This window comes from Eublepharis macularius, chromosome 2 (assembly GCF_028583425.1).
Source record: "Eublepharis macularius isolate TG4126 chromosome 2, MPM_Emac_v1.0, whole genome shotgun sequence".
NCBI lineage: Eukaryota > Metazoa > Chordata > Lepidosauria > Squamata > Eublepharidae > Eublepharis > Eublepharis macularius.
Genome location: NC_072791.1, coordinates 12,015,600 through 12,028,537, shown reverse-complemented (window position 1 = coordinate 12,028,537; position 12,938 = coordinate 12,015,600). Strand labels below are relative to the sequence as shown.

Sequence of the window (12,938 nt, the reverse complement as noted above, 5' to 3'; positions counted from 1 at the left end):
GAAGTGGGGTATTTTGGCTTTCTGGAGAGTCAACCTAAGGGTTAAAGGGAAGGAGTCTCCAATCCTAGAGAGGCCTGAAGAGAGAAAGTCACCTGACTTGCCTCAGTCACTTCCTGTGTTGGGAAGGGGAGGGGAGGCAGCTCCGGAGGACTTTTTAAAAAGAGGTAAGTAGGGCACTAATATTTCCTTTGCAAAATGCCTCCCTGCTTTTGGCATTAGTAGCCAGAGGGCTCCATTGATATTTATTCTATGCCAGCAAGGGGGGGGGGACACTTTTGATGAATATAGGTTCTTCAAATATATAACAATTTGGACAATTGTGGGCAACTGTAGATCTTGCCAGCTTTCAGGATGGCACCTGCAGAAGGCCCTGCTCAGAGGAGGGAAGCTGCTGTGGTGGGGCATAGATAGAGAGGCAGTCCCATCATTCTTTCCATAAGCCTGGCGCTGCTGTAGTGCAGTCGTGTTCCCACGTGGCCTTCCTTTTTCTTGCTATTCTGAACTTTGATTTTTGGAAGGTTCCCGTCCTCATTCTTCTATGGCTTACTGAAGGTACAATTTTGCTGACAGACTCAGCACAGCTTTTCCTTGCCAGCAAATCTGTTGTCTTCCGGTACACTTTGGCTGCTTTCGCTAATGGAAGATCTTTGGCTTCTAGAAATCCACTTGTCCTTTTGAAATCCTGGGACAATCTGTTCCATGCTTAATGATCTGTTCTTAAGCCCGGCAGAGTCACGTGTTGGACTTGGGTTTCTCCAATGAGCCACCAAACTCTGAAAGATCTCTGCCTGCCTTTGATTCCTTGTATGACAAAAGTATTTGTTTAGTTAGAGACTTTTTATACTGCCTCTCCAGAGAACCTCTCTGAGTCAACTTAAAGTGAAAAACTAAAAGATTAGAAGTTGTTAATTGAACTTGCAGCATAAAAAAATGCAGCCGGTATAAAAACATAGATCCTTGAAGGACAACTAATAAGGCTTTCTGGACTGAACGTAACCGATCAAGATAGTATTCACAGATCATCTCCTTACTTTAAAAGGTGCCCTTCAAAACCTTCATTTTTATTTGGTTTATAAAGCTCTTATAAAGCTGCAGCAGCTTCTATGGAGAAGTTAAGCTGCTGTTGAAATAATCTCCGGTTGTCTGCAGCATGATTGGAGAGATCTAGCACCTCTGGGATTCTCAGTTGCTCCGTTCTGCTATTAGTTGACTCTTTCTAACCTCACAACCATTTTGTAAATATGCACCCCACTTCTCGTTCTATGTAATGGTCTCTAGCTAATGAAAACTGCAGGAATCTTTAATTTATACTTTAGCAGTGCTTTTATTAAGCAGAGTGGAGTCTTTCTGCTTGCTTTGTGGAAGGTCCATTTCCTGTGTCCAGCTTCTAATTTACAAACACTCTTGATTCCGGAGTATTGTCCAACAGATCAATTTTCCCTTTGTAGGAAATCATATATCCAGCACTTGCCTTGAAAAAAGAATCTGTCAGAGGAGGAAGGTGATCCATTGGTGCAGGTGGAGGCTGTTTGGAGACTAAAGGAGGATGAGGGCAGAGCTGGACTTAGTCAGTCCAGAAGGGAGAAAAAGCCCTGATGCCACAGAAATTGGGAGCAGAAGGGAACTGAGGGAAGGAACCTTGCAGAAGAGCCTGGGAGAGGATTTTCCCCCTTCAGATGTGCAGCGCCAGCAATTCCGGCACTTTCAGTACCTGAAGGCCGAAGGACCCCGAAAGGTCTGCAGCCGACTCTACCACCTTTGCTACCAGTGGCTGAAGCCAGAAAGGCACAGCAAGAAGGAGATCCTGGACCTGGTGATCCTGGACCAGTTCCTGGCCATCTTGCCCCCAGAGATGGAGAACTGGGTCAGGGCATGTTGGCCAGAGAGCAGTTCCCAGGCAGTGGCCCTGGCAGAAGGGTTTCTCCTGAGCCATGCAGATGACGAGAATAAAGACCAGCAGGCAAGAGAGATTTTTTTAAGTAGTATATGGGGCACAGGATATGATGAGATGCCCTTGAAATCCATAAAGATGTTTCAGTTTTTTAGATCCCCACCCCCATCCTTAATCCTGGTTCTTTTCCCAACAGTTTCCCCTTTGTGGGATTCCTACTTCTCTTTCAGGTGCAGGAAAGGATCAACTGTTACCATGGAGCGGCTTTTCTGGGTAAGATCAAAAGCGCTGTCGTACACATTCAATGGCCTCTTTAATAACAGCAACAACAACCTTCTAATCATATACCACCCTTCATGACAACATAAGGCCCACTCAAAGTGGTTTACAAAGTATGTTATTATCATCCACACAACAAACACCCTGTGAGGTGGGTACGGCTGAGCGAGCTCCAAGAAGCTGTGACTGACCCAAGGTTACCCAGCTGGCTTCAGTTGGAGGAGTGGGGAATCAGACCCGATTCTCCGGATTAGAGTCCTGCCGCTCTCAACCACTACAGCAAACTGCCTCCTTGAGTGTAGGTGGGCTGGTTTTATTCCCCGACCTCACTCTAGTGTGAGAAGGATGCTCACTTGAGCTTCTCAGTTTACAAATATCCATTTGGGGAAGCAAAAGCCTCCAGTTGAAATCAGTGCAAATAGATTGGAAGAACAGTGGTTAAGGTCATATCCTGTCTACAATGATATTATATTTGTACAAGGGTAACATGGTTAACCAGTTTAGTTGGTTAAAAGGCCAGAAGGTTTGTGGTTGTAGAAAAAGAAAAATGATGAGGATTTATACTTTTACCATGATAGATTCATAAATGAGAATCTACTAAATGTATGGGAGAAAATATGACAAAAATATTTCTGGTCCACCTCTCTCCTCTGGTGTCATCAATCAGGGCATTGAGAACAAAGCTGGCTCCGAATGCAAAAATGACAACTTATGTAAATGAATGTTAAACATTGGGAAGGCCAATGTGGGGCCAATAAGAAGAGGAAGAAAACTATAAGCCTTGAGGAGATCTTAATGCCATAGTAGCTTAGTTGTTTTGGCAGACTTGACAATCTATCCAGAGGCTACATTGTTGGGAGCAGTTTAGGATTCCCAGCCTCCACGACAAACAGGCCACACACTCTGCACGGGACACAGTCTTGATGCAGTGTTTTGCTGTGGGCAGGAGGAAGGTGATGTGAAGGTGGAGGGTCTGAAGATGGTCCCGTTGTCATGGACAGGTCACTGCTTGCTGGGATTTAGGCTTACAGGGATACTAAGAGTGTATAGGCTGTGTTCTGCCTACATCTAAAGAAGCGTACACAGAACCCAGAATTTCTCAATCAACCAGTCTGAAATGTTCCATTCTCGAGCAAGGTGATGGAACAGGTGGGTGGAGAACTGCAAGCTTTCCTGGATGAGGCAAATTGTTTAGATCCTTTCCAGTCTGGTTTTAGGCTTGGTCATGGGACTGGGCTGGGAGATGGACAGAAGAAGTGCTGCCTAGCAAAGTAGGTAGTGGTACTTTACCAATAGCAAGCCTGCCTTTTTCCATATATTCCTGTTGCACATGTACAAGGAGATTCTTAAGTACAATAGCTGCAATTCTATTAGTGGGTTTCCCCATGCAAGGAACTGAAATGCTAAATATCTGAAAAGATTTGAATGTCTTCCAATTATCTTTTGATCCTTCTAGGTGAGTCCTTGAAACCAACAATACAATATGTGCCATATCTTTGCAGCAGGGAGAAAGTAACTTCTATGTGGCCAGAGGAGGTAAGTGTGAAACTTCATATCCTGACCCTGAGTGCCTCCGTACACCATCCCTCCCTCCCTAGCCTGGAGAGATTCCCTCGCTCTCTTTGCCTCAGCTGCTGTCTGAGCCATTCACTAGAAGAAATATGGAAAGGTCGGATGGAAGTTTGCATCCTGCAAGCTAGCAAGAGGTTTCTTTTTTCCTCTTTTCAGGGTCTGGTGACCTTCGAGGAGGTGTCTGTTCATTTCAGTGATGAGGAGTGGGCTCTACTGGATCCGGAAAAAAGAATCCTTCACAAGGAAGTCATGGAGGAGAATTTTCAGAACGTGGCTTCTCTGGGTAAGGGTCCCCTTTCCTTTATTTCACAGCTGTTGAAGGCAGAAAATGCTCCTTCTAAGAAGGACTTTCGTAGGGCCCTTCCAATGGAGACTCTCAGAAGGTGAGTGGGGCAGTTCCACATACGGGCAAAGGAGGGACCTCTGCATATCTAGTAGACTCCTCAAGTATTAGTGTGTGAGCTAAAATACTGGTTTGTAAACTAAAAGGAATGGTTTTTGGGATGTCAACAAGGTCTTCTCATGGACCTTTTTGAACAAGCAAGGTATCCAGCATTTAAAATAACACCCATAATATTGTTGTATTGTCGAAGGCTTTCACGGCCGGAGAACGATGGTTGTTGTGGGTTTTCCGGGCTGTATTGCCGTGGTCTTGGCATTGTAGTTACTGACGTTTCGCCAGCAGCTGTGGCTGGCCTCTTCAGAGGTGTAGCACCAAAAGACAGAGATCTCTCAGTGTCACAGTGTGGAAAAGATGTTGGCAGGTAGGTACAATGCCAAGACCACGGCTATACAGCCTGGAAAATCCACAACAACCATTGTTCACCGGCCGTCAAAGCCTCCAACAATATAAGTAGGGCCTTTCTTGCACATTTTAGAAATTACAAAAAGAAATTTTCATGCTACTTAATGGCCTCCCATTGGGGATGAGGGCGATACCAGTGTTGGGGGTGGGGGGGGGGAGGGATGAATGTATGAAATTCCACCGTGTTCATTCTCCTGGCCATCGTGTAGGCTTCCTGCATGGCCAACCCAGGCAGGAAAGGGTGTGTCAGAGCCTTGAAGAAGAAACCATGAAAACCTGGATTTTAGCAAGTGAAGTTTTTGTCTCTGGCAAAAAGAGTTTTGTCTGCTGAATTCCTGTGTGTCAAGCTGTTGTTAAAATCAAAGGAGCACATGCATTCTTTCAGAAGGGAGATAGGCCGGAGGAATATGTTCTTGTGACCCTCCTCAAGGAAGGGTGGGATGAACAACGTTCCAAAGATAAATCAGATTTATAAGTGTTAAAATATTTTTCGGATCTTTAGTAGGAATTCAAGGTTTTGGGGATCCATCAACACCTATCCCTCAACCTACATGGAGTATGGGGTCTCATAAAAGGGAGAGGAGTCCTTAGTGGACCTTCCTCAAGGCTGCCTTAGATGGTGTCAGACTGGAATGCTGGATCCTGCATGCCTTTGAAAGGGGCTCAGATCCTGTACCGTGGGGGCTCTGGCCGGGCTAGGGCTTCCCTTCCCTGTGCTGGAGTGCCTGCTCCCTTCTCTGCTCTGGGCCACCAGCGGGATCAACATATGGAGACTTCTGGGCGCAAGCACTAGCCTCCTCCCCTCTCATGCAGTCACTTTTCTGTTCATTTTCCCAAAAGGAGGACTTCTGATTCCCAGACCTGACTGTATTTCCTTAAATGGAAATTCATTTTTCCAGGACCCAGAAGAAAAGGGGAGATCAGCAGGTATGAACCTCCTTGTGTAATGCGTACCTTTTTCCGGTGTATCTGGATAGGACCTTTTTGGCTAACCCTCAGTCACTGGAGAGCTGAGAGAATCTTGAAGAGGAAACAGCCAAGAATAGATAGGAAGGCTTTCTTGAATGGTTACAACAGAGAACAAAATCTAAGTTTCTTAGTGCCTAATCTTGGAGGAAATTTCTCTACGCTATATAGTTTTATTCAATATTTATTTATTTATTTATTCAAATGCCTCTCCAGATAATGCAACATGAATTACCAATAACAAAATTTAAATAAGTATAAGAACAGCATAAAAAGCCACAGAGAAGCCTCAAAAATATCCACAAAACATACCTCAGGAGAGAAGCAGACAACAGACCACATAAGGATGAGAAACCCTTTAGTTAGAAGCCTGGTTGAAATAAAACGTTTTGACCTGGTGCTAAAAGAGAGCAAGTTTAGGCTCCGAGCAATGTAGAAGCAAGCATGGGTTTCTCAAGGACAAATCCTGCTAGACTAACTATCTCTTTTTTAGTTAGAGTCACTACTTTGGTGAATGAGAGGAATTCTGTGGACATGGTTTTCCTTGATTTCAGTAAGGTTAAAACTAACAAAATGAATTTCAACACCCATAAATATAAATTTCTTTGAATAGGTAGGAAAAATTAAAGACATAACTGTAGAATTGGTGAGACTCCTCTTGGCAGTAGTGCATGCAAAGAAAATCTAGGAGTCTTAGTAGATCATACACTGGCCATGAGTCAGCAGTGTGATGCAGCAACTAAAAAGGTAAATGCAATTTAGGGCTCCATGAACAGAAAAAAAGTGTCCAGATCTTTCTTTCTTTCTTTCTTTCTTTCTTTCTTTCTTTCTTTCTTTCTTTCTTTCTTTCTTTCTTTCTTTCTTTCTATCGATCTATCGATCCATCGATCCATCGATCCATCGATCTATCGATCTATAATTTATATTCCGCCCTCCCCACATCAGCAGGCTCAGGCCGGATCACAACCAAGTTTAAAAAACATATTTCATCATATGTGTAATTTAAAATCATAAAACATACTAATACATAGATTAAAATACATGTAAACATATTCACACACATACACACACACACATATATATGTGTGTATGTAAACACAGCGGCACGTAATCCAGATGACCCCCTATTTAGCCATCTCCAGAGTATTTTGCCAGGGATGTATGAGAGATGGAGATGTCACTAGTAGGGAGGGCATATACTGTGCTCCCACGGCTAGGGGGCATCGCCCGGCATCAACCATATGCCTAGCTCTGTCTTACAGGCCCGGCAAAATGCTAATAAATCTTGTGAAGTGACGGTATCACTTTGCTCCGTTCAGACCATGCTTGGAGTACTGTGGTCAGTTTAAAAGTACCGCAGCTTAAGACGGATGTTGACAAGCAGGAATGGATCCAAAGTAGGGCAATGAAGATGGTGAAGGATCTGGAATTTCCCTCCATGCCAGATTGGCCAGGGACAAAGAGGGGTTTTTTTGCCTTCCTTTGGACAGTGGTCACTGAGAGAATATAAGGGGTTAACTTGGAATTTCCTGCATTGTGCATGAGGTTGGACTAGATGCCCCTTTAGATATATTCCAGTTCTATTTTTCTGTTTACCCTACATGAAAACTTAACAGCCAGTTAATATGTAGCAGGATATATCTCCCCTTCAAGTGATATTTCTGTCATTATCAGTTGTTAGTGGCTATTTTTAGTGGCTGTGATTCTTCTTTTGTTTTAAGGTTTTAACAGTCCCCTCTTTATTCCAGATGCTAATACTGCCCAGAGAAAGCCTGAGGGTGAACTGCAACAAGTCCCATTGGAAGGGGAACAACAGAGGAGAAGCAGTGGGACAAAACAGAAGAGGGGAGATGAATCATCCCATCGACAAATCCACATGGACAAAAACCCATATAAATGTGTGGAGTTTGGGAAGAGCTTTTCTAAGTGTTCACAGCTTACTGTCCATCAGCAAATCCACACAGGGGAGAAACCATATGAATGTGTGGAGTGTGAGAAGTGCTTTGCTAAGAACACAGACCTTCCTATCCATCAGCAAATTCACACAGGGAAGAAACCACATAAATGTGTTGAGTGTGGGAAGAGCTTTACTCAGAGGGCCCACCTTACTGTCCATCAACGAATCCACACAGGGGAGAAACCATATAAATGTGTGGTGTGTGGAAAGAGTTTTACTCAGAGGGCCCACCTTATTGTCCATCAACGAATCCACACAGGGGAGAAACCATATAAATGTTTGGAGTGTGGGAAGAGCTTTGCTCGGAATGGAAACTTTACTGCCCATCGACAAATCCACACAGGGGGGAAACCATATAAATGCATGCAATGTGGGAAGAGTTTTGCTCGAAATACTGATCTTACTGTCCATCAACGAATCCACACAGGGGAGAAACCATATAAATGTATGGAGTGTGGGAAGAGCTTTGCTCGGAATGCAAACCTTACTGTCCATCAACGATTCCACACGGGGGAGAAACCATATAAATGCACTGAGTGTGGGAAGAAGTTTGCTCAAAACACAGATCTTACTGTCCATCGACGAATCCACACAGGGGAGAAACCATATAAATGTGTGGAGTGCGGGAAGAGTTTTGCTAAGAGTTCACAGCTTACTGCCCATCAACAAATCCACACAGGGGAGAAGCCATATAAATGCATGGAGTGTGGAAAGAGATTTGCTTGGAGTACAAGGTTTATTGTCCACCAGCGTATTCACACAGGGGAGAAACCATATACGTGTGTGGTGTGTGGAAAGAGCTTTGCTCAGAGCTCTCACCTGATGTCCCATCAACGAATTCACACAAGGGAGAAAGCATATAAATGCGTGGACTGTGGGAAGAGTTTTGCTCGGAATACAGATCTTACTGTCCATCAACGAATCCACACAAGGGAGAAACCATATAACTGCAGAGAGTGTGGGAAGAGCTTTGCTTGGAATGCAGACCTTACCCTCCATCAACAAATCCACACGGGAGATGCCATATAGAGGAAGTGACATCTTGCAATGAATGCAGATGGCTAGAGCACAGACTCCAGTCCCCAACTCTACTAAAAGTGAAAATAAAGTGACCGCAGCCGCAAGAAATCCTGGGCACTGGGAAAACAGGAGGTAAACTTAAGAACCTCCAAATCAATCCCCCAATCCTTAAAAATTATTTCCCAACTGATGACGGCAAATCATGCCCAAACCCTAGAAAGACAAGGAAAAGAAAATGGCCGCCACAAAAATGAAAGCAGTAGGAGAGGAAGCACTAATATGCAGAAAAGACTTAGATGAACTCACAGAGTTCCTTGATAAAATTATTCAATTATTAGGCCCAATAAACTCTCAATTAAAAGAAATAAAAGAAATGCTGCAGGTAGTAACTAATAGTATTGGAACATTAATGGAGCTGGGACTTACCTTTCAGGAAGAGGTTAAACGATTATTAAAAAATGAAGAAACAACAAACCTAAAATTAAAGGATCTGGAAATTGCTTCCCATAGAAATAATCTTAGGTTCTGAGGGTTTGAGGAGAAAGAAGAAGGTTCTACAGAGCTAGCCATTTTCATAGCTTCTTGGTAAACAAACACCTTAGAATTAGAAGATAGAGAAGCCCCTGTTATTGAGAGAGCATACAGAATTGGCTGTATTTGTAATTCCAACAAATTTCCTCATGACATTCTTACTAAATTTCTTTGCCTTCGCACAAAGGAAAAAATTTCAAGAGAAACAAGGAACAAGGCTTACATTCAGAGGTACTATGTTCAAGTTTTTCAAGAAACACTCCAAAAAAGATGACTGATAAAGCCAATTACTGAGAAAATGACTGTTTCTAATAAATGGTATCACTGGGGACATCCGTTTAAACTCCTAGTTATACATAAACACCTCTCATTACAAGTGACAAACCTCAAGAAAGGAAAGGCTCTCCTGAAAACCCTTCACTTGAGTCAAGCTGCAATTCACAGCAAACAAGTCCCTCGAGGAGGTAAACTACAACAACACTGGAGCAGAATTCCAGTCAAAGGACAATCTTGAAGATATGCTGTACATTTAAAAGTAATCTCATGGAATATCTCTAAACAACCAGATCTTTGTAATTTACTTTTTACAAAATTGTACAGAAATGCAAAAAGAATGCAGACTTCTAATGATCCTCTTACAAACTAGAAACCCTTTGAAAGTGGTGGCGGGGGTGGGTGGAATCTGGAAATCCCATTTGCTCTGAATCCTCACAAATTAGGAAACACCAGACGGTAAGCAACATTTATTTCTATTGTACCTAAAATAGTTTATTCAGGAATCCGGTAGTCTATCTCTGGGTAGAGGTTAAGTTCAGATATACTGTTTTGTTGGTAATGGAGAGAAGGGGAGAGGGGCAGAGAGGGAATTGTTATGTTGTTAAAATGGGTGGGAGGGGGCTGGGATTTTTTATTTCCTTTTTTTGGAAGCAGAGTTGGAGCCACTGATACCATGGTAGGTCAGTCTAGTTATAAGTTGTTTACCGTAAATGATAGATTTACAGTGAAATCCTAAGCAGAGTTACTCCAGTCTAAGCCCATTGATTAACTCTGCTTGCGATTTCACTGTTAGTCTAGTAAATCGTATTTGGAAAACTGAAAGATGAGTAACCAGTATAAGGCACTGACATTAAGTTGTCAAGACCTAAACAATGCCATAAAAATAAAAGTCTCTTCAGCCCTTGTTAAAAAACATCCAGACATTCTGTTTCTCCCAAAAATCTATCGCAAAGTATCAGTAAGACAGGTTCTAAAAACCTATTGGTTCTCACACCCATTTCAAACGCCTGGCACCTCTAAATCTAGGGGTGTAGGTATTTTAATTTCCAAAAACTTTTTAAAAATTCAAAAATTTTTATGTGTAAAAGGAAAATTGAATGGTGTTATGATGACTTTAGGCTCTTTATACACCCCAAACAGTGACCAAATTGATGTTATCAATGAAACGTTGTCAAGGTTAGAAAAATTTCAAGAGGGTGAAATTCTTCTAGGCTGTGACCTAAAGTATATAATAGATTCTAATATAGATAGCCAAGATTCTCTGGAAAAGTTAATAATGCTTGAAAAAGTGGAAGGCAGTAGGAAAAGAGGGAGACCTAAAACGAGATGGCTTGACTCAATAAAAGAAGCCACGTCCTACAGTTTGCAGGATCTGAGCAAGTCGGTTAATGAGAGAATGTTTGGAGGTCTTTCATTCATAGGGTTACCATGGGTCGGAGGCAACTTAGCGGCACATAACACACACACACACAATATAGATAGAATATATCACAGCAATTGTGCTATACAGAGAGACAGAAAACAAAATGAACTCAATAGAGTTCTGAATTTTTTTTAATCTGTGATGTTTGGCTCCTTTTACACCCACTGGAAAAAGACTATACTTATTTCTCAGCTGTACACAATGTCTGTACTCATAGAGACTATTTATCAGCCTGTACAGGTATCATGAAGGCCACGAAGGGGCACAACCATGCACCCTGTCAAAGAAGTCAGCAGAAGGGAAATCTTAGAAATGGTCACTTAGTGTCTAGAGTTTTTATGCTAAATCTAGCCTATATTTTACCGATTCAAAGGGTTGCTGTTGGAGACCAGCTTTGTCCAGAGTGAGAATTATCTTGTGGGGTTCCACAAGGTGCAATCTTATCCTGCATGTTATTCAACCTCTATATTAAACCGTTAGGAATACTCATTCATAGCTATGGAATTAGATGCCATTAATATGCACATTAGCAGCAGAGAGTATCAAGTGGTGTCACAAAGGCATAACAACAAAGACCACGTGAGGTGTCTGACAACAGTGGAACCAATGTATTTAATACATAAAACACATTACACAGTAAAACACATAATTCTAAAATAGCAACTCATAAAACAAATACTACATTCCACATATATAATACCTTTAATAAAGTTGCTAAAATACAGGTACCATATATGTGCAATTACTATGCAGATGACACGCAGCTGTATCTCTCTCTACCCAAATTACTGTGGGATGCAGTAGAGATCTTGGGTCGCTGCCTGTAGTCCAATGCCTGAAAGCAAACAAACTGAAACTAAACCCAGACAAGATGGAAGTAATGCTGGTGGAGAAGCCAGAGGGTTGTTTTAATTTTTTTTTCTTTTAAAATCTTATTTATTAGTGCAAAACAAAAAAGAAACAATAGAAAAAGAAAAACGATGCTGGTAAACAAAAAATGTGTTGGCAAATCTATACATCAACTTCTATAAAAGGTTTCCAAATGTCAAAAAATAAGTCTATACGCAATTGTTGTCTATATGCAATACATTCAAATGTTGATACTTTTATAAGCTCCTTGATTCAATGAGTCATGGGAATTGGGCTGAACTCTTTCTAGTGTTGTGGATCAGTCTTTCAGTGACTTGTAAGGGGGTGGAGGGTCGGTTTCCATTGATCATTGGTAGTTCCATGAGACAGATAAATAGTTGGGCAGCCTGGTTCTAAAGGGGGGCCCCTGAAAGCGCCCAGGGAGCTGACTAAGGGTTATATTGGCGCATTCCAGACTTACGTGGGCATAATCCCATATATGATGGTGCCCAGCCACGGCACTGTTCCACCATGGAACTCTGCCCACAGCTGGCCACTATGGCTGCACGCAGGTGTAAGTGTGGCACAAGTTATTTGGCTCCCAAAGCTGCTCTGGGCTAGCACTCAAGGAGCTACACCTGGGACAGGCAGAGGAGGCATGGGTATTGCAGCTGTGTCTGGACCACATGGCTGGGGATGTGGAGTATGACCTCGTGGAGTAGGTCATGGCAGGCTCTGCCCTCAGTAAGCAAGATGGTAACAGGACAATGGGGGAGCAGGCCCATGGGGGTGGCCTTCAATCTGCAACCAGAGCCCCTGGGTGCACCCTGGCCTGCTAGGGTGGGCAGGGCCACAACCCACACCCTGCTTCCGGCTGTCTTACTGCCCCATTCTCCTCCGGTGATCAGCAAACCAGGGGTGTCCCTTCTCTTCACCAGGAGGGCTGTCAGAACACTGGAGCCTCATGCTGGAGATGGTCCACAACTGGGTGACGGTGGCACAGGTGGTCCAGTGGGATGATTTCTGCTCCTGGATGTTCAGGGCAGGCTGGTTTGTGAGGCAGGGGGTCCAACAGTCCTTCCATATACAGCTCCCCAGCGGCCACTCCTGGGGTGGGGGCCCATGGCCTTGGCTGCAGGACCAATCACCCACCTGACTGCACTTTCTTGCTGCCCGCAGCCCCCGCCCCCCGTCGGAAGCATAGGAGGGGGATGAGGACCCTGCCTTAGGCCTGGGATTCACTGCCTGGTCCCCCACTGGGCCATCTCTGATGATGCGGAGTCAGCAACATTCTAGACGGCAGCACCCCACCCCCAGGAAAGCAGCACCACACCTCCAAGAAAGCAGCAGCGGGCTGCTGGTGGGGCTG

At 43.5% G+C, this 12,938-nt stretch overlaps 1 protein-coding gene across 1 annotated transcript; it reads left to right on the top strand.

Moving 5' to 3' along the window:
- Window positions 1-125: 125 nt before the first annotated feature.
- Window positions 126-10,210, top strand: LOC129324288 (zinc finger protein 436-like). The gene is made up of 7 exons (XM_054971457.1): window positions 126-164; window positions 1,449-1,960; window positions 2,122-2,164; window positions 3,627-3,706; window positions 3,899-4,025; window positions 5,388-5,474; window positions 7,262-10,210. The coding sequence occupies exons 2-7, from the start codon at window positions 1,547-1,549 to the stop codon at window positions 8,497-8,499; spliced, it is 1,989 nt and encodes a 662-aa protein (XP_054827432.1). The 5' UTR covers window positions 126-164; window positions 1,449-1,546; the 3' UTR covers window positions 8,500-10,210.
- The last annotated feature ends 2,728 nt before the right edge of the window (window positions 10,211-12,938 follow it).